The 24,276-nt window shown below is 37.8% G+C and overlaps 1 protein-coding gene across 3 annotated transcripts in view; it reads left to right on the top strand.

The window, feature by feature from the left end:
* The window catches only part of tom1l2a (target of myb1 like 2 membrane trafficking protein a), a 28,103-nt gene extending 4,061 nt beyond the window's left edge, over nt 1-24,042 (top strand). Inside the window, exons 2-16 of one of the 3 annotated variants that reach the window (XM_083566666.1) lie at nt 7,651-7,735; nt 9,687-9,765; nt 10,117-10,266; nt 10,779-10,913; nt 11,095-11,250; nt 11,462-11,578; nt 11,915-12,048; nt 12,459-12,501; nt 13,124-13,283; nt 13,869-13,986; nt 14,068-14,143; nt 15,983-16,048; nt 19,130-19,189; nt 21,288-21,324; nt 21,426-24,042. In XM_083566666.1, the coding sequence (XP_083422792.1) occupies nt 7,651-7,735; nt 9,687-9,765; nt 10,117-10,266; nt 10,779-10,913; nt 11,095-11,250; nt 11,462-11,578; nt 11,915-12,048; nt 12,459-12,501; nt 13,124-13,283; nt 13,869-13,986; nt 14,068-14,143; nt 15,983-16,048; nt 19,130-19,189; nt 21,288-21,324; nt 21,426-21,574 (1,565 nt within the window). In that variant the 3' untranslated portion in view covers nt 21,575-24,042. The remainder of the gene's footprint in view (nt 1-7,650; nt 7,736-9,686; nt 9,766-10,116; nt 10,267-10,778; nt 10,914-11,094; nt 11,251-11,461; nt 11,579-11,914; nt 12,049-12,458; nt 12,502-13,123; nt 13,284-13,868; nt 13,987-14,067; nt 14,144-15,982; nt 16,049-19,129; nt 19,190-21,287; nt 21,325-21,425) is intronic. The other 2 variants (XM_083566667.1, XM_083566668.1) reach the window with 2 other exon arrangements.
* The last annotated feature ends 234 nt before the right edge of the window (nt 24,043-24,276 follow it).

Below are 24,276 nucleotides of genomic sequence, written 5' to 3'. Positions count from 1 at the left end.
TTATTTATACAGCAGCATCCATGCCGTCAATTCTCATCTTTAGGCATGACAGAAGCAGAAGTTTTGACAGGAAAGAACATGCATGTAAAATTGTATAAAAAAAAAAAAAAAAAGAAGCAAGCAATCTATCATAAAAGGGTGAAAATCATCAGGCGATGTGTCTACGTTGTAGAATATTAGCCGTTTAGCCGTAGAACTTGGCACACGTTGTGGTTTGAGACGCAGCCCTGAATTCCATTCGAATGTGTATCAACGAGGCCTCAGTGTTGAGCACTTAAGCCACGCTGTGTAGAGTAATGCAGCCCAATGAAATGTTCTTCCAGATGTAACTCGCTGTATTATTTACTTCTGCCAGCATTAAGTAGAAGATCATCTCTCCAGATTATCTCTCCAGCTTTCTTCAGCCCTAGGCATTTTAACTTCTTTGCATTTAAATCTGGATGCTTAGAAATAAATATAAATATATATTAATAATAATAAATAAACATAGTAATCTTTTTTTTTTTAAATGCTACACTTTGTGAAGCATTTATATATCTATAAATATCTATCTATATATCTATATATATATCTATATCTATCTATATATATATACAGTGCCTTGTGAAAGTATTCGGCCCCCTTGAACTCTGCGACCTTTTGCCACATTTCAGGCTTCAAACATAAAGATATAAAACTGTAATTTTTTGTGAAGAATCAACAACAAGTGGGACACAATCATGAAGTGGAACGAAATTTATTGGATATTTCAAACTTTTTTAACAAATAAAAAACTGAAAAATTGGGCGTGCAAAATTATTCAGCCCCTTTACTTTCAGTGCAGCAAACTTTCTCCAGAAGTTCAGTGAGGATCTCTGAATGATCCAATGTTGACCTAAATGACTAATGATGATAAATAGAATCCACCTGTGTGTAATCAAGTCTCCGTATTAATGCACCTGCACTGTGATAGTCTCAGAGGTCCGTTTAAAGCGCAGAGAGCATCATGAAGAACAAGGAACACACCAGGCAGGTCTGAGAAACTGTTGTGGAGAAGTTTAAAGCCGGATTAGGATACAAAAAGATTTCCCAAGCTTTAAACATCCCAAGGAGCAGTGTGCAAGCGATAATATTGAAATGGAAGGAGTATCAGACCACTGCAAATCTACCAAGACCTGGCCGTCCCTCTAAACTTTCAGCTCATACAAGGAGAAGACTGATCAGAGATGCATCCAAGAGGCCCATGATCACTCTGGATGAACTGCAGGGATCTACAGCTGAGGTGGGAGACTCTGTCCATAGGACAACAATCAGTCGTATACTGCACAAATCTGGCCTTTATGGAAGAGTGGCAAGAAGAAAGCCATAACTTAAAGATATCCATAAAAAGTGTCGTTTAAAGTTAGCCACAAGCCACCTGGGAGACACACCAAACATGTGGAAGAAGGTGCTCTGGTCAGATGAAACCAAAATCTAACTTTTTGGCAACAATGCAAAACGTTATGTTTGGCTTAAAAGCAACACAGCTCATCACTGTCAAACATGGTGGTGGCAGCATCATGGTTTGGGCCTGCTTTTCTTCAGCAGGGACAGGGAAGATGGTAAAAATTGATGGAAAGATGGATAGAGCCAAATACAGGACCATTCTGGAAGAAAACCTGATGGAGTCTGCAAAAGACCTAAAACTGGGACGGAGATTTGTCTTCCAACAAGACAATGATCCAAAACATAAAGCAAAATCTACAATGAAATGGTTCACAAATAAACATATCCAGGTGTTAGAATGGCCAAGTCAAAGTCCAGACCTGAATCCAATCGAGAATCTGTGGAAAGAACTGAAAACTGCTGTTCACAAATGCGCTCCATCCAACCTCACTGAGCTCGAGCTGTTTTGCAAGGAGGAATGGGCAAGAATTTCAGTCTCTTGATGTGCAAAACTGATAGAGACATACCCCAAGTGACTTACAGCTGTAATCGCAGCAAAAGGTGGCGCTACAAAGAATTAATTTAAGGGGGCTGTTTTTTATTTATTAAAAAAGTTTGAAATATCCAATAAATTTCGTTCTAATTCATGATTGTGTCCCACTTGTTGTTGATTCTTCACAAAAAAATTACAGTTTTATATCTTTATGTTTGAAGCCTGAAATGTGGCAAAAGGTTGCAAGGTTCAAGGGGGTCGAATACTTTCGCACGGCACTGTGTGTGTATGTGTATATATATATATATATATATATAGATAGATAGATAGATAGATAGATAGATAGATAGATAGATAGATAGATAGATAGATAGATAGATAGATAGATAGATAGATAGATAGATAGAGATAATATAAAATGATTTGAGAATCATAATCATGATTTTGTTGTCACACTATCCTCCTGCTAGATGCTGTTTTCTGTCCGATGCTGGAGTTTCATGGCAGATCCCTCTGAGCCTGTCTGCTTCAGGTCCTAGGAGTCACAGCAGAAAATTGTTCTCCCTGTTGTCAGGATAATCTGTGGCCTGGAGCCCAGAAGAGCAAAATTGGCTATGCTCCTCTGAGGATTTTAGCAGTCACCTGCTAAAGTCTGTGTGCATATATACTGAAGAGGAGAGTTAGAATTCATCTTCTTTATCTCTGATTGCTCATCTCAGATTATTTTACCTGGTGGACAAAAACTGATTTGCTGTCCATCCTAGCTTTCTGCTTGTACATACATTAAATGAACAAAAGTTTGTGGACACCTGACTATAAAATTTTGTATGTGCTTTTTGAACATCCCATTCCACATCTAGTTCTCATGGGTGTTAGTAATATCAGGCACTGATGTAGGGTAAAGAAGCGTGGGTTTAGTCAGCATTCCAATTTATGTCAGTGGTTTTCAGTAGGATTGAGGACAGAGCTCTATAGGGCACTCAGGATCTTCCACTCCAACCCACATACACTTCATGGAGCTTGATTTGTCCATATGCGCATTGTCGGGGTATGAGCGAGGCCCTTAACTTGGAAGTTGCATCGAATAAATCACTGTAAAAATTCACTAGCAATATTAAATCCTAATGTTCTGCGAGCCACATTGTGAACTCACCCACTTGCCCTCTTGTTGCCTGCCTGCTGTTCATAGTTTGTTGACACAGTCATCCAGGAAACTTTTCTAAGAGTGGGTGGATGTTCTGGATCTTTTTAGCTTCTTCCATTCTTATTAACAATAACAAGCTGCTGTTTTTGTGACTGTGTGTGTGCATGGGTGTGTGTGTGGGGGGGGGGTGGTTGCTTCTTAAAGTTGGTCTTCATCGTGACGATATGGTATAGACATTGTGGTTTTCATAATTAATTAATTATGAGTATCATTAGGTGTTGGTGCTGTTATACAACCAACAGTATTCACTGAAACAACTGGATGTTAATATTCATGCACGAGGCCATGACCATGCTTGTGCATTACAATGGTATAATAGCTGTACTCCTGTACACCAACTCGTTCATGTAATTATTTAATCTAATCAGTCAATCATGTGGCATCAGTTCAAAGCATTACTTCAGACAATGTTCACATCAACTAGCAAAATGGGTGTGTCACAGTCAATGACTTGTTGGTGTGTGCCAGATGGTTGGTTTGAGGGTTTTTTCTTTATAGTTGTTGATCACCTGGGATTTCCATTCATCACAGTGTCTGAAGTTTATTACAAATGGGGCAGTAGAGAGAAAACATCCAGTGAGTGGCAGTTATGTGGATGAAGACTCCCCGATGTTGAGAGAAGTCAGTGGAGAATGTCTAGACTGGTTTGTGCTCACCAGAGGTTTGGCTTCAGTGAATGTACAACTGTGGTCAGCAAAAAATCAGAATGCACATGTCAACCCTTGAGTCTGAAGGCCATTAACAGAAGACCACACAAGGTTTAATTGTCAACTAAAATCAGAAAGAGAAATTTTGTGGTGAATGCAGATTCAACAAAACTGTACAGTTGAAGACTGAAAAAATGTCGCCGAGTCTGATTATTCCTGATTGCTGCTGTGGCACACCAATAGTAGTGTCTGAATTACAGTAACATACACTAACATAATCTGCCTTGTTTAAATAGTCCAAGTTGGTGTAATAGTGTAATATTTGCAGACACTTGGTTTGTTGTGTTCAAAAGTCAACCATTCGCATGAGTATGAGTAAAATAGCAGCTAGTGGGAATGAAAACCAGGCCAACATGTCTGTTCTTGATTCCCACCAGAAATTGTTGTAACACACTGCTTTTAGACTATTGATCTACATTGTACAAATTCATACATTATACAGTTATTTAAGGGAGCAGCGATTTGGACAAATACAGCACTGTTGGTTGTGAGTGCAGTTGTGACTCTGGCTCTGAGGTAGAGGATGGTACAGCCTGATGCTCTGCATCACATGACCTGCACTGCTTTCCCTCGCAGATGAAATTCGCAGCTCCTGTTTGACTGTAGACGGATGGAGCAGATTTGCTTTAGCTTTGTTACTTATTTGAATTTACACTTTCTCTGACGTCTTTACTTTCCATGACTGCCTTTTTTAAAAAAAAAAAACTATTTTGCTTTTAAGCTTGATTTATACTGTTGTGTGTACTTGATATGCACCACGGACAATGGAAGTTGTGTTGCGTGTCGCTGGGAAATTCCAGTGGTGGACAGTAAGGACGTAAATGTAATTTGTTACTTCACTAGTAGCTTTTTTACTAGTTACTTTACTTTACAAGGAGCTTTTTTTATGTACCTGTGCCTTAGTAAAATATTTTCATCTGGGGAGACTTTTACTTCAACTTCACAAAATTTTCAATATATTACTTTTTACTCAACAACATTTTGTGAAATCAGTCGTTCCCTTTTATTTATGAGTGTATAAAAACGTGGTAGAGCACCTAATGTGTCTCTACTTTAACTCAACCAGATGGTTTGTGTACCTCGTCCTCCACTGGGAAATCTCTTTTGTCTTTTTCCTTTTTTAAAAAAAAAAATATATTTCTCTTCACATATGCAGTGGTTCATTCTGGGAATTCAAAACAGAACATTCAGCGTGGACTAGAACAACCGGTCTCAGATTGTGAGGTTTTGCTTTCAAGCTAATTTCTGTCGCAACTTGATCATGACAAGAAAGCAATTTGATCATAAATACATTCAACTGCAGGAAGTACAAAAAAAGCTGTGCGAACAAACCAGAAGTGTTGGTTATTTAAAGTTCTGAAGTTCTTTCTACCTCTTTTAAACCTATTGAAGCCTGCTACAACCAACTGACCCACACTTTTTTTTATATTTTCTTACAATGGGATTCGTGAGGCTGGACAAATATGACATTTTTCAGTTGTTTCACACTTTTTTGTTATGTACAGTACAGACCAAATTTTTGGACACACCTTCTCATTCAAAGAGTTTTCTTTATTTTTATGACTATGAAAATTGTAGAGTCACACTGAAGGCATCAAAACTATGAATTAACACATGTGGAATTATATACATAACAAAAAAGTGTGAAACAACTGAAAATATGTCATATTGTAGGTTCTTCAAAGTAGCCACCTTTTGCTTACATTACTGCTTTGCACACTCTTGGCATTCTCTTGATGAGTATGTATGTATGTATGTATGTATAACTCTGCAAGTCTGTGAAGAGGATAAGATAAAAATCTCAAAAAAGACTTTACATGATATACATATGTACATATATGAATGTTTTATGATACAGAATATACAGAATAAATATGGGTGCAATATACAGTAGTTCAATGATAAACTTAAGTTATGGATGGTGCATAGTGGATGAAGAATTGCAATACAGACAAAAGTGACAGTGCAATAGTGTATTTGTTGACATTATATGATCAGCTGTTCAGTGCAGATTATCATAGAAAACCAAGACAAGCATGTAAATATAGGCATAAAAGGTTAGTTAAGAAAAATGTTTGGTGTTTAAAAGGAGGAACCCACACACCGCAGTGGCTCAGACTGTGTGTAAGACTGTTCAGGTCGCCATGTCATTTTATTTTAATGCATCATTTGAGTGATTGATGTGGTATGTCTCTCAGTGTCTCTGCACTGTGCTCTATACTTCCTCCTAATGCGCTGCATACTAATATCGACCTCCGTTTGACCCTGTCCTGCTTTTTCGGTACAGCATCGGGGACGAAGTTGGTGTGCCATAGATTTCTGCAGAAATATATGGTTTGGTTTAGCTTCAGCACTGCCAAGCTGCCACTGTTGGGCCCCTAAAGCAAGGCTCTTAACCCTCTGTGCTCCAGGGGCACCAAATCCTGGCTGACCCTGCGCTCTGACCCCAGCTTCCTAGCAAGCATAAATATGTGAAAAAAATTATTTTACTGTGCGTACTGTGACAAATAAAGGCAGCTTCTCTTTCTGTTTCTTTCACCCAGTTTTACTAAAAGACCGATTCACTGGTTTGAATCGTATTGATTCTATAAAAGTTTATCGTTTATTGTCAAAACCTGTTCAAATCATATTGTGTGCCTACCTGTAGGTCTAAAAATCTAATGCTTGATCATGTTGAGTTCATCTGTAACAATAAAAAAAGTCTATAAAAAGGGCATACACACGTGTGGATCAGAGAGCAAATAGTGCCTCCGTTGCTACTGACAGTGTACTATAGCAAAAGGCCAGTGCATAAATAAAGGCATAGATGGAAGTTTCGAGACGAGAGAAAGCGCCTTCAGCCATCCATGAAAGCTAGCTCTGTATTCCAGCATGTCATAGACAGCTCTTTAGCACTGCCAAGCAGAACTCCGGCCTTTCACTGATGGACTGACTGATGGAGGCTCCTCCATGTTGAAGTGCCAAGTCATTACTGCTTGAGTGTTAATTTATTAACATAGCCATTAAAGAATTTCACCCAAGTGGAACCTGTACTTTGTTAAACCTTTAAAGAGTGCGGTGCTTCTGCTTGGGGGGTTTTTAGTAATAGACTGGGGTGCAGGGAGGGAAAGCAGAGACCCTCTGGTTTAGCTTTTGAGCTCTTATCGGAGGCTTGGGCTTTGCTCACACATGGGGTGTAGGAGAAATAGAAAATGTAAGGTCTAAGGTAGCAGAGTCGGTTTTGGAATTTTGATAGAGTCGAGAGATGCAAAAATGCATAGTTTCTATACAATTTAAAAAATCTAGTTTTACAAGAGTCATGAGTAATGCAATTGTAATTAAACCCATAAGTTTAAGTACAATAAAAACATAGACTCTGGTTACTTGAAATTAAAATCTTTAGATACTGTTTAAGTGTATTTAATTGTATAATTCTTTTAAAATACAAACTAAAACAGGAAACTTTCTGTACCGTGATCAGCATTTCATACAATGGAAATTAAAGATAGCTCTACACTCGTTGGTTGACTTTGATCAGTAAATATCTATTTATAATATTTTAAAAAAATGTCCAAAATATACTAGAAGCCACTGGGAGTATCTTGTCTACACTGCTTTGATATTAAGACTTGGCAGAAACAAGGGCGTCGCTCAGTCTTGTAATAAGACAAGCAAACAAGGTCTACAGATACACCGAATCACAATTACACCACATTCCTGTAAAGAGTTCTGTTATTGCATCAGTGAGAGTGCAGTAGTTTAGTAAACAATCACTAGAAGCCTTCGCTAAATATTTACCCCATGTGGTCCTCAATATGAATATTTGTATAAGAGTTTTGTGTTGTGTGATGTGTTTGTCACAGAAAAGGCCACTGATGGGTCCCTGCAAAATGAGGACTGGACGCTCAACATGGAGATCTGTGACATTATTAACGAGACAGAGGAAGGGTGAGTCAACGCACACGACACACACACACACACACACACACACACACACACACACACACACACACACACACACACACACCTAAGAGTTCGTTGGTGACTCATTGCTGCTCTGTGTGACTCTTGGTCTGAAATAATTCTTGCTTCACATTGTGCATTCTGGTGATTTAATCAGTACGAAATTTGATGATGAGGCACTTAAACTTTCGGCAGCTGAAAAGGTTATACTCGACTTCACTGCCTCTCATCATCTTTCCTCTAAAATGTCCTCTTAATCTCTCTTCGTCTCTCACTCACTATCTCTCTCTGTGACACACCATCGTCACAGTCCTGCCTCTGTTCTGTGTGTGTGAAAGAGTGTCTTGTAGTGCAGGACAACAGCAGGTTACTTTGGCCTGGCATCGTCTTTTGTGTCCGAAGTTGTGGGGGACGACAGGAATGCGAAAGAACCCTGTCTCTTTCATGCAAAAAATCTTCGCAAAGTCTGCGAAATATTTTTGTATTGTATATGATGTTCCTTAATATAATCACCTGCATGTTTCTGGTTCCTCTTTTTTGGCCCTGGACTTTATACATGGCTTAACAAATAAGATAAGATGTATGATTTACTGCTCATGAGCAGAAATACATATTACAGAAGTAGCTGTTTGTTATGAAAGTGATGCTTAACTGATGATTTTGAAACTAATAGTCAACAACTGTGCAGTTTGACAGCTGTGACCTTCAGGTGACATTTTCCCTCTATAATGGGCATATTTATGGCAGATGGAACAGAGGAACGTTAAAACTGCAAAAAATAAATATATATATATATATATATATATATATATATATATATATATATATATATATATATATATATATATATAAAGTTGGGGGATTTTAAATTATTGTGTATAACTGTGGTTTTTATACCAAGAATTCTTTTTTATACCGTAATCTCTGGACTATTAAACGCACCCAAATATAAGCCGCACACACTGAATTTTACAAAGATTTTTATTTTGAACATAAATACGCGCACCTGTCTATAAGCCGCAGGTGACCACACTGAAACTAATGAACTTTACACCGGCTTTAACGAAAGACAGTGTCTGTTACACGGCTTGTATCTAAACAGTAGTCTACCAAGAAAGTCATTGTTCGCTGTCTTCCTCCTTCCTTTCACAACAATTTCTCTCGGGAGTTTTTCTTTTGGCATCATCGTGCGTTTAAAAATCACCATCGGTGAAGCTTTTCTCCCGATGCCGTGCAGCTCAGAACACAGGTGAAGCGTGACGAATGATTCGCATTTTCTGTTGACAGTCTTAGTGAGCGGCAGGTTAAACGTCAGAGGAACATCATCCATATGTATTATGTGGTGCAGCCCGATTCAGTGAGAGCGCATCTGATTTATTTTATAAAGAGTTTCATTGGTTCACCTGAACCCGTTCGGCAATTTCATTGGTCTAATATTATTGGGCTCAGTTTTTTGGCTTGAAGCTTGTGAAACTGGGAAAACCCAGGAAAAATCCATAAATTACCCGCATCGTTGTTTAAGCCGCGGGGTTCAAAACATGGGGAAAAAAGTAGTGGCTTATAGTCCGGAAAATACGGTATATATAAAGTGAAGTAGACCAAAAGATCCTCAAAAGCTAGACATCATGCTGAGATCAAAATAAATTCAGAAACAAATGAGAATGAAATTAATTGAGATCAATGATCTGTTTGATGATCTGAAACATTAAAGTGTGAAAAACATGCAAAAAAAAAAAAGGAAATCAGGAAGGGGCAGACACTTTTTCACAACACTGTGTATATGTGTGTATATATAATATAATATAATATTTGGATCATGGTCAGTCTGATTGTTAAATATTTGTTAAAGATTCTAGAATAATGTGGTGTAATTGCGATGTCTGAAATAAATGACCCGTCTTTAATCTTTGCTTATAATCCATTGATGTGTATGTAGGCCCAAAGATGCCATCCGTGCCATCAGGAAGAGACTAAATGGTAATAGAAACTTCCGGGAGGTGATGCTGGCACTGACTGTGAGTATAGCAGCCTGTGGGTTTGGTATTGGTAGGGGGCGGCCCCACTCATTAGATGTTGACAAGCCAAACTAAGCAGTGAATTTAACATGTTTGTGGTGTTCTACTTCACTTCATGACTTGATGGTTTTGCATGCACAATGTGATTCACTCTGCATTAGCATCTAGAGGCTGTTTATTTTTCTCTAATGAGTTGAATTGTGGCTTCTCAGCTGTGAGTCTCGCTTGGCTCTTTGATTCTTGCCTCATTAGTTTAAAGCCTCTATTTCGGCTGTCGGGGGTTGGGGGGACGCACGCACGCAGAATCGTATCCGTTTCCGGCTGGAATAATTGCTCTCTGTGTTCTCTCAGGTGCTAGAGACTTGCGTAAAGAACTGTGGCCACCGCTTCCATGTGTTTGTGGCCACTCGGGACTTCATCGACGGCATCCTGGTGAAGATCATTTTTCCGAAGAACAACCCTCCCTCTATAGTGCAGGATAAAGTGCTGTCACTGATTCAGGCGAGCAGTTTAATCTACATCTCTTTTTTTTTTTGCAACATGTCTTATCTTTTAGCTTCAATAAGATGCCCTGTTTATTTGGTCAAACCGTTGGAAAAATTGTTGAAATTAGAAATGGAACAGAGATTCAGTCTGATATGTGGTTTAAAGCTTAATTACAGGTTTAGCTATGAGCTGAATGGTCATAACTTACTTGTTTCATATAAATTTTTTCCAATAAATTTACCGAGCAATATCAAAGTATGATAACGTCTGAAAAATAATTAGCAATTCATAAGGCATATTAGATCTTATGTAGGTTCTACAACTGCAATGTTTTCTTTCTAAAACAGTGACAAAATATTATGATGATATACATGATAATTTTATTTAATTTATTTAAACTAGTGTAACTAGTGTTTTAAATATTAGTAATCCTGGAATACTTCTACTTTACAATAATAGTACTTTATCTAAGGATACCTCAGGATGCCACAGCTGCAGAGTCAAATGTCAATACATTATGTTTGCAGGCTTGGGCAGATGCGTTCAGAAGCAGTCCAGACCTGACTGGAGTTGTTCAAATTTATGAAGAGCTAAAGAGAAAAGGTGTTGAGTTCCCCATGGCAGACCTGGACGCTCTTTCTCCAATCCACACGCCACAGAGAGTATGGAAACTATATCATGCAAGAGATTACAATTACTAAATAGTACTGAGTGTACTATTTTTCTGACATCTTCATATGAATTACATGCATTGTGCTTTACTATGGTTTAATTGAAAGGGAAATGCACTTTATTTATATTTAGATAATCTATTGGTTTTTTCTTCCATTATGAATTAACCAGGGAGTCCCAGAGGTTGATCCAGCTTCACATAAGTACAAAGCTTCACCCCAGCCCAAACCTGCATCCCAGACACCTCAGATGCCTGCAGCTAGTGGCTTGCCTGCTCAGACTCAAATGCCAAATATAACCGGGCCCATCACACCAAATCCAGAACAGGTCAGTCTCATGGTCAAGCTCTGTGTCTTGCGTTATTTGTATAGATATATGCAAACTTTGTTCATAGAAGAATACACTCAGTTTTATTTCATTCAGTTTGCATTTTGTTTTAAGTTGTTTATAAAATTGGTCAATTAAGCTTGATGTAGGAGACTGCATACATTCAGCAAGCCTGTGCAATGGGTGTGTTTGTGTGTGTGTGCTTTCAAAGATTGCCAGGCTGAGGAGTGAGCTGGACATTGTGCGTGGGAACTGCAAAGTGATGTCAGAGATGCTGACAGAGATGGTGCCAGGGCAAGAAGAGGAATCTGACCTTGAGCTTCTTCAGGTCTTAAATCTTTCTGGGTGTCTTTGCTGCTTTCATTGTGTTTTCTATTACCTTTTTAATAACTGCGTGCCAAATAATTTTTGCACCACTAGAGGGAGTAAAAGCACTGGGTATATCCAGTAACTGACATTATACAGTATTTCCTTTTTTTCATAAAAGTGAAAAAAGTGTTTGTAGGATTGACAAATCTAATGTACTAAGGAAGTGCTATTGACACTATTAATAGAAGCTTTGACTCAGATTTGTGTCCATCACATTAAATGAATAGTGCTGTATAGTTGTCTCATGAGCTATGTAGCAACATGCCGATGACACGAGTGTGTTCCTGGCGAGCAGGAGCTGAACAGGACGTGTCGGGCTATGCAGCAGAGGATAGTGGAGCTCATCTCTCGTGTCTCCAATGAAGAGGTCACAGAGGAGCTGCTGCATGTAAATGATGACCTAAACAACATCTTTCTTCGCTACGAAAGGCAAGTACTCATGGTTGAACCAGTGAGTCCTTTCTGATAAGGTTAATGGTTGCCAATGCACATACAGAGTTTCAGTGATTAGTTTCTTTTCCATGTAAGAAACCTAGTAAAAACTTATCAAGCATAGATGACTGTGGTAGTGCCAATGTTCAAACAGTCCTGAGTCTCATAGCATGTACTACTTTTTTTTAGTTCTGCTTCAGTGGTGAAACAGGCTGGGAGTGTTTAAAGCAGGGCTGCCAATCAAGAATGCTTGTAGTTTCACACAGGGTTTCTGCTGAATGATTCATATAACATGCAGGGATATTTTTAAAATAAAAAAGTCCCTGCCCTCAATAATTAGAGATGTTGTTCCTTTTCACAAAGCATTTAAACAAGGTAATGATGATTCCCTGTTTCTGTACTTACAGGTATGAGAGATACCGATTAGGCCGGAATACACAGAACAATGGGGTGAGCTGGAATCTGCTAAATTACAAATACTTATATTATAACTATAATCCTTAAATGACTTTTTGTCTGGTTCATAAAATCTGGTCTGTAATTCACTTATTAAAGCCGAAACCTTGATCACAATTTGACCCTCCTGGTGTGTATTTGCTGCATGCTGATGTGCCAATGGTTATTTTTTTGTTTGTTTGTTCATTTTGTGTTTGTGCACTGGATAGCTAATGAAGGCAAGTATAATAGAAATCCAGCATTTGCATTAAAAATGGGTGAAGGTAAATATGGGTGAAGTTAAAACATGGCTTCTGTATGTATATGAGGTCTGTCTGAGATGATTCTTTGACATGTTTTAACTTTAACTTGCTGTAGAGTACACTAGAGCAGTCCTTGTCGTCTTTTGTCCCGCCTCACACACACACACACACACACACACACACACACACATTCTTTGAGTTGTCTGTAGTACCCTGACCCCATAGACACTTCTTATCCACCCTTATTCACCAATAGCAGCTATGAAACTGATTAAATGGACAGCAGCACTTCTGTTTTGCGGAATCTGCTTCCTGTGTATGTGAAGGTGTATTTTGTAGTGTATGGTAAGTGATTGTGTTTGTGTGATGTGTAGGTATTGAATGAGGCTTCAGTGGAGGATAATCTGATAGATCTGGGTCCAGGTTCGCCAGCTGTCGTCACTCCTCGAGCCAGTGCTGCAGCCACTCCGACACCTCCCCCGAGCCTGACTGCTGCTTCTGCCCCGTCACTCTCCACACAGCTTGCAGGACTGAGTAAGACACAGACAATCATGCAGTTACAGGTCAACTTTTAAAAAATGTAGTTTTCTGCTCTAGTTTGCACTAATAGGAGAATGTAGATGTATATGGGCAAATTCACAAGTGAAAATGTGCTTAATCACTCACAATCTTTGAACACAACCTTCATAGATTTAATGATCCGGATACATTAGTGCCAACCAAGGCCTATTATTAGCTCCTGTTCCTGCTATTGGCCAACCATCACAAACTGTATGTTCTCCATGAGAGGTAGTTAATCACTGAAAGGGTTGTTGTCTGTATTTGTGAGAAAGCCTAAGAAAAAAAAAATTTGCTTCTGGCCGAAATTCAGACACAGCAGCCTGTGTCCAAACCTGCACACTTTATTTCCGAAAAAAGTTTCTGTATTTGCGTGGATGATTGTGATTCAGCATTGCAGATGAAAATTCTCCAGGACAACATTAGCATAAAAGAATCTACACTGAGAAACAGAACCCAGAAGCTCAATGATCTTTATTATTGCATTAGAAATGTACTGTACCTATTTTCAATTTAGTCAATAAATCAATTATTCATTGATTTTAACAATTGCCGGTATAGATTTGGATTCAGAAAGTGTCACTGGCACCCTGAGTGCGCTCTCTGCTCACAATCCTCGTGATGACTTCGACATGTTCGCCCAGACCAGAGGCAGCTCCCTAGCTGACCAGCGCAAAAAGTAAGCCCCTGAACCCAGATTTTAAACTCAGTAATTCCACAGATGATTTGCTTTACGTCAAAATTTTTTGTCTTATTTCAGTGTGAAATATGAAGACCCACAAGCCCTCGGTGGCCTGGCTTCTGCTCTTGATGTCCGACAACAAAATGTTACCGGGGTGAGTGCAGCATTGCATGCTTGGGAATTTTTTTGTCCAACAAGCCATGCATCATGTGATGTAGGGTTGCGGGTTGTATGAAATGTTAATGGTTGATGAGACTCAGCGTAACTATTTTGCATCACTAATATCTGCATGACCAGGGCGTATGTTTTCTGCAGCACACTCTAACTTAAATAAATCATGTTAGAGGAATGCTTTTTCTATGTAAAGTGCATTCCTAGTATGATTTGCACATAAATATTAGGGCTGGATTGAAGTGTAGTATGTTTATATGTTGATACCTAATAGCTGCAGATACTAAAGCAGGTCTTTCACTTAGTATTGCGTAGACACCTTTCAACCCATCCCAGTAGATTTTAATGTAAAATAAAATGATTCCAGTTATTACCAATTCATATTACTCAATGTATTAGAACAGGGGTCCCCCAGAATGCCCCACAGCCTGAATATGCCCCTCCTAAATAAACAAAATTTCCTTTAGTTATTAGTAGAGGTCAAGGCACTGATAGTTGATTCTTAGAACTATTGGCTATTGACTCAATTCCATACCGATAGTTTTTCCGGCTTCTGGTCATTACGAGAGTGGCCTCTAGAGGCGAACCATGACGCCTCTGTTTGTTTTTACACACAAGACTGCACACTGTACAGAGAGCATTATATTTATAATTTATTAATATATAATGATTTTTATTAATGAATACATTCATATTTATTTCCTTTAGCACATTTTCATGATTCGGCACAGGTTTTTTTTTTTTTGGGGGGGGGGGGGGGGGGGGGTTTGTAATAAATTTCAGCACTATTTTACACGGATGGTTATGTTTGGTTTTTATCCAGTATCCATTTTAAAAACTATCGGTTGATTTTAAATAGTTATCGGCAAGTATGATCCAACCTAGCTATCTGTATCCGGAAAAATCCACTTTTGGTCAACCTTTATTTAATAACGTAACCTAATTATTTGTTAGGTTCACCCACTAACCCTATGCATATGCAAAAATAAATCAATGTTTTGATTTCAATAGCAATGAATATGAAATTCTTTTTAGTATGATTGTCATAATGTGCTTTCGCATTTGTATGTATAGTGCATTTAAAAATTTAAAATCAAAATAATATCGCCACATCAATAGTAATGTAGTCACTCTGGCCCATTACATTTTCTGTATTACAGACCAACCCGACCAACAAGACAGGAAAAAAGTTTGGGGACCCCTGTATTAGAATTTGGCATCTCAAAGGTTATTTGCTCAATAGGATTACACAATGTTACCGAAGTTAGCAAATTTATGCAAGTGGACAAATTTATGTAAATCTATAAACATTTACATGATTGTAAAGTCTGACTCAGGTTTGGATAGCCGACAAATTCCGGATATAACTGTAAAAATGTAGACATAACAATAAAACACTAATTATAAACTTGCAGCAAAATAAACCTTATAAAAGCTTATCAGTAGAAGTACATAAAAAGGATTATCAAATCAGTTTTATTACAAAGTACACAAAGGCTGATTACAGCTGGGTTTGGTTCCAGGCACTGTTGAGTGTTGAAATCATTATCGTGCTGTGTTACTGTAGTGCAGATTTTTCTGATCAGCCCACTGCCCAAAGTTTATTCCCTTTTTTTCATTCCACCATATGTTGGTGGCTCTGGTATTTATCACATAACTATATAAATATTCCGCACCTAAAGATTGAAGTCGTGTCATTTCTGTTTCTTTTTTGCATTTTTCTTCTACTTTGTTTCTGTCTTTACTTCATTTTCTCTGAATGGGGTTGGGAGGGAGGGCTTTCTGCTTCTCATCTGTAAGGTGTTTTCTGTTGTTGATTCAGCCGAGTGTAAAGGGTGATAACGCAGAATTGGAGCCCATAGACAGCTGGCTCATTACCCAAGGAATGGTGAGGACTTCACCAGTAGCACTGTCTCCTCCTCAGTGTCCTCCTGCATCCATTTACCATGTCATCCTCACCCCCCACCACCACCACTAAACAAGCCCATTCCATACAGTAAAAGGGAGAGCCCATCTTAATTAAAAGTAATATAGACTTTGATATGATATTGATCTATTCGCTATTATATTTCATTAGGATTAATAAGACTTGTGTTACAAACCTCCGTAATGCACACAGCCTCACTTTTAAAAAATATATATATTTCATGTAGTTCTGCTTTTACTAAGCGTTGCTTTTTTTTTTTTTTTTTTTTTTGAAGCTGTAGGCTTTGTCCTTTAGGAGAAGTCATTTCTCTTTGTCTCAAAGCCTACACTTTTCTTCAGAGTCTGCAGATTTTTTTCAGGCATTTTCCTTCACCCTGTCCCTTTTACTGTGGGCCATTATCGTCCTTTGTCCTCTCAACATTCTATGACTGCTGAAATGAAAAGACCTGCTAGTTCCTTGGGACAGGTGTGGATTTTCATAACATACAAACAGAATCTGGCGTTTAAGTTTAACCAATATCGTCCAGCCCTGGTTCATTTAAGGATCATGTTGTAATGGTTTACTACATCGAAGAGTAACAGTTTCAGTGCAAAAATCTTCATGTGATGATACACTTCCTTGCATAAGTATTGACAATCCCCATAATGATTTTATTACAGTTACAAGATGGAAATGCCATAAATTGGGATTTTTATTTGATATAATCAGTTACCTTTGACTGCTATTACAGATGCAAGTCTATTGAAAAATGTCAGCTTTGCACATTTGGATCCTGGGGTGAATACTTATGCACTACACTGTACTATTATGAGTTGTACAATGCAAACCTAGCTAGCACATTTTTGTACTGGTACGGCTTTTGTGCGCAGGGCTGGCACACACTACTAACTGACAAGCCTGCCTTTGCTCAGCACTTTGACACTTGTTTGCAGGTTTTCTTACAATAACTGCCTACTCTGCGTTTGTATGCTGATGCTGTGCAGTGAGCGGCATTTCACTCACTTATTATTAATAACGCTTTGGCTAATCATGATGAAATGACTAGCCTGTTCATCCTTTTCCACTACTCAAGTTTGCCCCATTTACTAATCCGATTTTAATCCTGTAACTGAAGTCTAATCCAAATGTATAAATGTTTTACACTATATAATAACACTTTTTTCACATCTGCATAAAAGTAGAAAGTCTTTGATTCATTTGCACTACCGATTTATTCGTGAGGGGTTAGCCTAAGGTTGTCCAACTCGCTCACTAGGTTTACATGACACTGGTGTACACCCATGAATAGTCTACAGTTAGTTAGCTTGGTTCTAATTTGCTTAATAAAAGGACTTTGAGTAACATCAGCATGCATGCTCGCAAACTTGTCTAGCTAATGCTAAAGGAGGACAAATCGTGCTTTTCTTAAATAGCCAAAGTAAAATATCCTGTGTGCTGCTCAATCCAATATTTTGGCTGCTTTATTTGAGTAGATGAGAAGTGTGGTGTGAAAACAGTAATTGCAGTTAAGTGCATAAATACAGATTAAGTATTGTGTTTTTTAAAGTAGCATCATTTTTAACGTCTGTATAGGGAAGTTATCTGATTTTTACGGTTACACTATGTGGCCAAAAGTATGTGGGCACCAGACCATCATACCCATGTATGTGGGCGTTCCTTAATCTGTTGCCACAAATGTGTATGCACAAAATTATGCACATTGCCTTTGTGTGCTGTAGTAATTAAAAGACCTAAATTAGTTCTAACTTATAGTGTTTCGCTAAACAGGTGGCTTTCAAGGTTTGTGTGGGAGAAAACTCAGTGGTCTGTGTAAAAAAGCATGCATTTCATCCCCACTGAACACCTTTGGGATGAACATGAACATAGTTGGCGTACCAGATTTTCTTGCTTTGCATTAGTGTCTGATCACATTAAATCCCCACAGCTAGGTTACAAAATTGTTAAATGGCAAGCCAGAAGATTAGAGGATGTTAGATGTTTGAGCAGCTGAGGGAGGACATACTCTAAACTAGTATGTATGGATTTGAAATAGAAAATTCAACAAGCACATAGGGATTATGTTAAATGTCCACGTATGTTTGGCCGCCTTGTGTATTTGCATGTTTCTCATTTTTCTTATCAAGTAGGGATAAAAGGATAGTAATGTGTATTGCACTAGCATTAGGTGTATTACATACTTCAAACATGCAGTATATTCCAAAGTAGTATGTTTACTTTGCAAAATAAGGAGCAACTTTTTGGATGTTGAATTTGTCTGCTTGTGCAACTGTAAAAAGAACATACATAAAGTCTGCTCCTTTTCACCATTTTGTCCACCCCTGTGTAAGATAAGTACACAACTGGCAGCATTAGGGCCATGTTGTGTATTCACATAGCTGATTATATTCGGTAAAACTCTACTGTGTAGCCAATGATTTTTTTTCCAACTGGGTACAACGAGTACTAACTGTGGAAAAGAACCTGTTGGTTAAGTGTTAATCATAGTAAATGTTTCAAGTGTTTTGCTTTATAATGGTTTAGAGGCACCTTGGAGCTTAAGTGTAAGTTTGCAAGTCAGTCAATTTTTAACGTGCCAAGACATTTCTTTGTCACAATCATATCAGCATTTTCATCTATGAACCTCCCAAAGTCCTAACATACATTTATGTTTTTTACATTTAGAAATATAAAATGTATTTCTCTGCGAAAATATGCAGATATTGGACCGAGCTGTTGTACAATATTTTTCCTGGCTGAGCTTCACCACGCTTCTCTTTAGACAGCTACTCATCTTTCACTCTGCTTTTCACTGCATGTTGTACAATATCGCAGCATTCATGCTTAATCTGCTCTGTGTGTGTGTGTGTGTGTGTGTGTGTGTGTGTGTCAATGTGAATCCATGCATACTGTGATTGCATGTGTTTCTGTTGTTATTTTCCTCGCAGAGCTCCTTGTGATTTTATGGTTTCCTTTTTTTTTTTTTCCTGTTTTTGTTTTGGGGGGTCGGCTTTATTTGGTGGCTTTGCGGGTGCCCCGTGGTTTGTCCATGGCTTTGCTCCATAGATTCCTGTATCGCAGTCTTCTGTCATGGATGACATTGAGGAGTGGCTCGGTGCTGATGTGGTGAGAATCCTTTACCTTGATTTCATTCTCTTCTTTGTTTTTGCCATCTCATTCCACCTCCATTTCATGTAACCCAATAAATCAATACAGGTTTCTTAACTACATATATGTACTTGGCAGTCGACCAATCATATTAACGCAGTCAAGCTTGCCTTGCGTCTTGGCTCACATCAATGTTTTTTTTTTTTTTCCCAACTTGGGGAAAACAGATTTCTAGAAATGGGAACTCATGTAGAAAAGTTTTCTATCACTTGGCTTGTTTTTGTGCACTAAAAAAAGCTAATTATAAGAATGTTGGTTGCTGAATGTTTTAGTGTAATGATGCAAGTTGCTCTGTGGGTCTTGTGAAATGTCCTCATGCTCGCTTGGGTTGTATTGTTTGTGTCAATCAAATGATAATGATTAATTAAATCTGAAGCAATATGTTCATTGTCTACAGTGAAGGAATGCTTGCATTAAAACTGGTTTGGTATTGTGAGGGTGCTCTGAAAGGTGGGTATTTAAATGAATCCTCCATTTGTTTTTCAACCAAATCTTATTTCCCGTACACTAATACTCCTCGTGCCTTAACAAAGAAATTGTGCCAGGTCAGTATTTCCAAATAAGATCACTGGATTTTAATGAGATTAAGGTCAGGTGATTTTGCACTCCCCTAGAATGTCAGGGTTGAGTTCCGAGTGAAAATAAAGTAATTTCAGGGTCTGACCAACATCTTAATTTTATTTTGTAAAATACCAGTTTAAATAAACATTTAAGTCAAGTCAAGTTTATTTCTATAGTGCTTTTCACAACAGACATTGTCTTAAAGCAGCTTTAAAGAATTTAGCAGTTAAGGTGAATGATGTGTATTTATCCCTGATGGTGACTGTGGCAAGGAAAAACTCCCTTAGATGTTATGAGGAAGAAACCTTGAGAGGAACCAGACTCAAAAGGGGAAACCATCCTCATTTGGGTGACATCAAGACTGGGATCATAAATCTTTAAACAATACAGAACATTGGAGAGTGAGAACTAACATGAGCACTGGAATGTAAGATTATGAGTAATGTTCTTTCTACTTCTATTTATTTGCATTTCAGTTACTAATTACAAAGAAAATTATTAGATAATAAAACAGTTGAATTACTTACAAGATGCTTAATGCAAACAGCTTCACTACTTGCTGTCTAATAGAAAAATGCTATGAGACCATAAAACATTGGTAATAAGCATTTGCCCATCTGCAGTTTCCCACAATGACCACAAAAAAAATTATATAAAAAGCGATATTACAAAAAACAAGTTATGTCAAGGCTTGAAATCCAAAACAAAAAAAAAAATTAGCAAAAATAATTTATATGGAGAAAAGTATTGGAATACCTGACTTTTCCAGCCATATGTGGTTATTCCTGAAACTGTTATCACAAAGTTGGAGGCACACAATTGTATAGGATGTCTTTGGATGTGTTGAGCATAAAATCTTTACTTTACTGGAATTAGGAGACCCAAACCTTTATCAGCATGACAATGTCCCTATGCATAAATCCATCTCCATGAAGATATGGTTCACATGGGTTGGAGTGAAAGATCTTGAGTGGCCTACTGTATAGCTTCTGATCTCATTCCTATAGAATATCTTTGGCACATGCACCCCCCCCCCCCCCCCCCCATCCCCTCGCCCCAGGCCTCCTCACCCCGAAATCTCACTGTACAAATTCCATTGTGCCTAAATGAGCACAAATCTCCACAACCACACGCCAACATCTAAAGAAACATCTTCCCAGAGGAATGGGGGTTATTATAAGAACAAATGAGGACTAAATGTGTAATGGGATGTTCAAAAAGCAAACATGAATCTTATCTTTCACAAACCTTTGTCCATATAGTGTATTTGTTTTTCCTAAATTTTTTAGGAAAAAAATGAGGTTGGACTAAACAGGTTCCCTGTTCTGCTCCTCATTTCCGTTTGTCATCCCTACAGTATGTTACAGCTACAGTACTAGCTAAAAAGCACTGGAGTATTCCTTAAACTTTGATTAAAACATCAACCATACGATAAGAAAATCAAATAATTCAACAATACAAATTCTTCTTTTGCTTCCTATGTTCTACTGAGCAGAAAGGTGATGAGGCTGAGGAAGGAGTAACCAGTGAAGGTAAGCAGTTTAAAAGTATATGTTAACTCAGTAAACCAGTTTATTCTAGATCGAATTTAACACTGCTAATAAATTGTCATTGTTTCTTGCCTACATTTTAGAATTTGACAAATTCTTAGAAGAGCGAGCCAAAGCAGCAGACGCTGTGTTACCGTCACCCCCCAAAAGCGAGCCGTCTGTTCCTGTGGGCCCTCCGAGCAACAGCCGTAAGAAAGCTGAGCGGACTGAGGATAACCTGTTTGCATTATAGGTTGCTCATGAACTTAAAGAAACGCTCCACTCATCCCCCTCAGCGTTCCTCTGGATGCCTGCTGCCTTTCCGTGCTGCTCTCTGTCACACGTTTCTTGATCCATCATAAGACTCTTGGTTCATTTTTCACCTGGAGCAGGGCAGCTTCTGCGATACAGGTCCAACATGCTTTTGAGTGTTACTTCAGGGGCAGAGGGACGATCCATCCCAAATGAGCAAATTCCTCAGCAGCAAATTCATGCTAGAAGTCTGCTTTGTTGAGATTATAACTTATTTCTGTATATTAACAGAAGCCATGCGGAATCTGGCTCGGAAGCGCGTTATAATAACTCAGATTTCCCATGCAAGTTTGCATACTAATCTGTAATAGGCTATTTCATAAAGGTAAACCTTTCCTTCCTGTGGTCCAGTGTTTTGATACCACTAAATTATTATCTACTAAAGAGTGACAAATTAAAGGAAAAACAGACACAAAGTGTCTTAGGTTAGTTGCCACAATAACTGTCTTGTGTCCTGGCACAGAATCTGCAAATTATCCATATGTGTACTCACTGGATAAACACTATTCTTGTAGTATATAATTAATTAAACCGGTATTCAGCTTTTTAATGCATCACAATCCCATAGGTGGTCCATTAGGTTGAAATCTGCAGTCGGCATACGACTTTTATACTTTTTATTTTCATACTCCTCAAACCATTCTGTACTCTGAGATACGGCACAGGATTATTTAGGGATAAACTACTCCCATAAGGATAGAAATGTTTTTAATGATAAAGGTGAGTCAGCTGGAATAACATTGTACTGATTTGTTGTGACTCTTTCCTTTAATAACACTGTTCCACCCAGCAAATTACCCACAATCCAAGTTGTTGCTATTTCTACCACCATGTAAGTGCAGCTAAAACAGTGCTGACAGTCAACAGAAGTTATTGATTAACGCTTTCGGCTGAACTCTCGTCTGCAGGACAAAATCTTCAGTGAACGGTTTCAAGTGATTGCCAGTGTCACTTACATTTTTGATTAGTAATTTATTCGGCACATTTAAGGAGTATTTTAAAGCAGCTAATGTTTCAGTTTAGTACTTAATTTTTATGCCTTTAATGCTAAGTCTGTCTGTCTGTTTGTCCATCTGAGAACATCAATAGAATAATGTCAGGAATAAGCGCTTAAATGTTTATGGGATTGAAATGGGATTTTTAATGTCCAGAAAATAAACTGATTAGATATCGGAATTATACCAAACCTGTTTAAGGTCATTGTAAGGTTAAATGAAATTTGCTAATTAAAGCAATAGCTTCCTGGCTGTTTAATGTATATTATGAGCATTTGGGGCACACATTTGTAATGATATATAAAAAAAAAAAAAATAAATTAAAAAGAGAGAGAGAGAGAAAACTTCTAGGGCAGCCATTCATTTACAACTTTGCTTTATATGCTGTCATGCTTTAAATGTCTTTGAGTTTGGGTTTGATGCATTATTTTATTTACTGTTTTGTATTTATGCAAGAAAACCTACAGAAAATCTCCTCTTATGGTAAAACCTTTTTTTTTTTTTTTTTTTTTTTTTTTTTGAGTCCAGTTATAGAAGTGATGCATGCACTCTGCCAGAATATGAATAGTCTCTAATCATAGACTTGTTTTCAAGATGTGGTGAATTGTGTTGTTTGGTGGAGACGCATTATAAGGGACCAAGCTACTGTATGTTTACAAAATATCTCCAATAGCATAACAGAGCCACTAGTTTTTCCTTTAATTTGTCAATGTTTTCTTTTTTTTTTTTTTTTTTTTTTTTTTAAAGAGGGAAAACCAAAAACAGACATGCTTGCATTTCTTGCTCCGTCATTAAAACAGTGACCAAAGACAGTTTACATGAAACCTGCTCTCCTGTAGATTCCCAAAAAACATAATGTGTCAGCTCTGGTTTCAGAAAGCTGAGAATATTTCCAAGAAACAAGTTCTATAAAAACACACTGCCTACTTGATACGGATTGGACCATTTAAAAACATTTAAAAAAGCATTTGTTTAAAACATTTTATTTTCAGAAACATCAATTTAAACAAATGACCGTTTGTGCCACATTAAAGGCTGCAGCATTAAACGAGTAAATGGAGGTCCTTATCTTGCCAGATACATTACAGTAGCATCAGCTATACACTGTGTTATATATATATATATATATATATATATATATATATATATATATATATATATATATATATGCACGTGCACACACACACAAAGCGGAACCTCGATATCGATACCCGTGACCTTGACACTTGCGACCTCGGTAGTTTGAGACTTTGCATATGGAACCGGACTAAGTGTGACATGTAAAAAATCTGAGAATCCACGAGTGGCTCGAATGAAACATTTCGAAACAGAGTTTGTACTAATAAGTTTGAAAATCTATTTTATTGTTGTATTATTCATTTAAAGTAGTAAATAAAACATATATGACAAGTAATTCACTATTTTTGTTTACAGTACATGTTCAATTGCACTTGAAAAAGCAACCATCAAAAAGAGAGAGTCAGAACCTTTCCATTTTTTGTTATTCGTGAGGGGTCATAGAACTCCCACGAGTATCGAGGTTGCACTGTATGTGTGTGTGTGTGTGTATGTGTGTGTATGTGTGTGTATGTGTGTGTGTATATATATATATATATATATATATATATATATATATATATATATATAT

This window comes from Silurus aristotelis, assembly GCF_946808225.1.
Source record: "Silurus aristotelis genome assembly, chromosome: 17".
Taxonomy (NCBI): Eukaryota; Metazoa; Chordata; class Actinopteri; order Siluriformes; family Siluridae; genus Silurus; species Silurus aristotelis.
Note: the sequence above shows the minus strand (reverse complement) of the source record. Positions and strands in the feature narration are given on the sequence as shown.